Raw genomic sequence first — 236 nt, forward strand, 5'->3', positions numbered from 1 at the left:
AGCAGGTCTGACTAGGTACAGCAACGGCTAGAAAGGAGAAACCACCGCAGCAAAGAACCACGTCTGCAGAACGGCAACAAAGCAGCAGCAGTAGCAGCAGCTGCAGCAGCAACAGCAACTGCAGCAGCAGCAGCAACTGCAGCAGCAGCAGCAGCAGCAGCAGCAACAATACCTAAAAAAGGAGTTTCTCGCGTCCAGCACCGCCCCCCACCAGGAGCGTTTGCCTGTGCGGGTGA

The 236-nt window shown here is 57.2% G+C and overlaps 1 protein-coding gene across 1 annotated transcript in view; it reads left to right on the top strand.

Moving 5' to 3' along the window:
• Positions 1-236, top strand: part of EMH_0006370 (uncharacterized protein) — a gene marked incomplete at both ends in the record, with an annotated part of 3,362 nt that overhangs the window by 891 nt on the left and 2,235 nt on the right. The window contains one exon of the mRNA XM_013497542.1: positions 1-15. Within this exon, the coding sequence (XP_013352996.1) occupies positions 1-15 (15 nt within the window). The remainder of the gene's footprint in view (positions 16-236) is intronic.

The sequence above is a fragment of the Eimeria mitis genome, genomic scaffold, assembly GCF_000499745.2.
Source record: "Eimeria mitis Houghton genomic scaffold, Emh_scaff274, whole genome shotgun sequence".
Taxonomy (NCBI): domain Eukaryota; phylum Apicomplexa; class Conoidasida; order Eucoccidiorida; family Eimeriidae; genus Eimeria; species Eimeria mitis.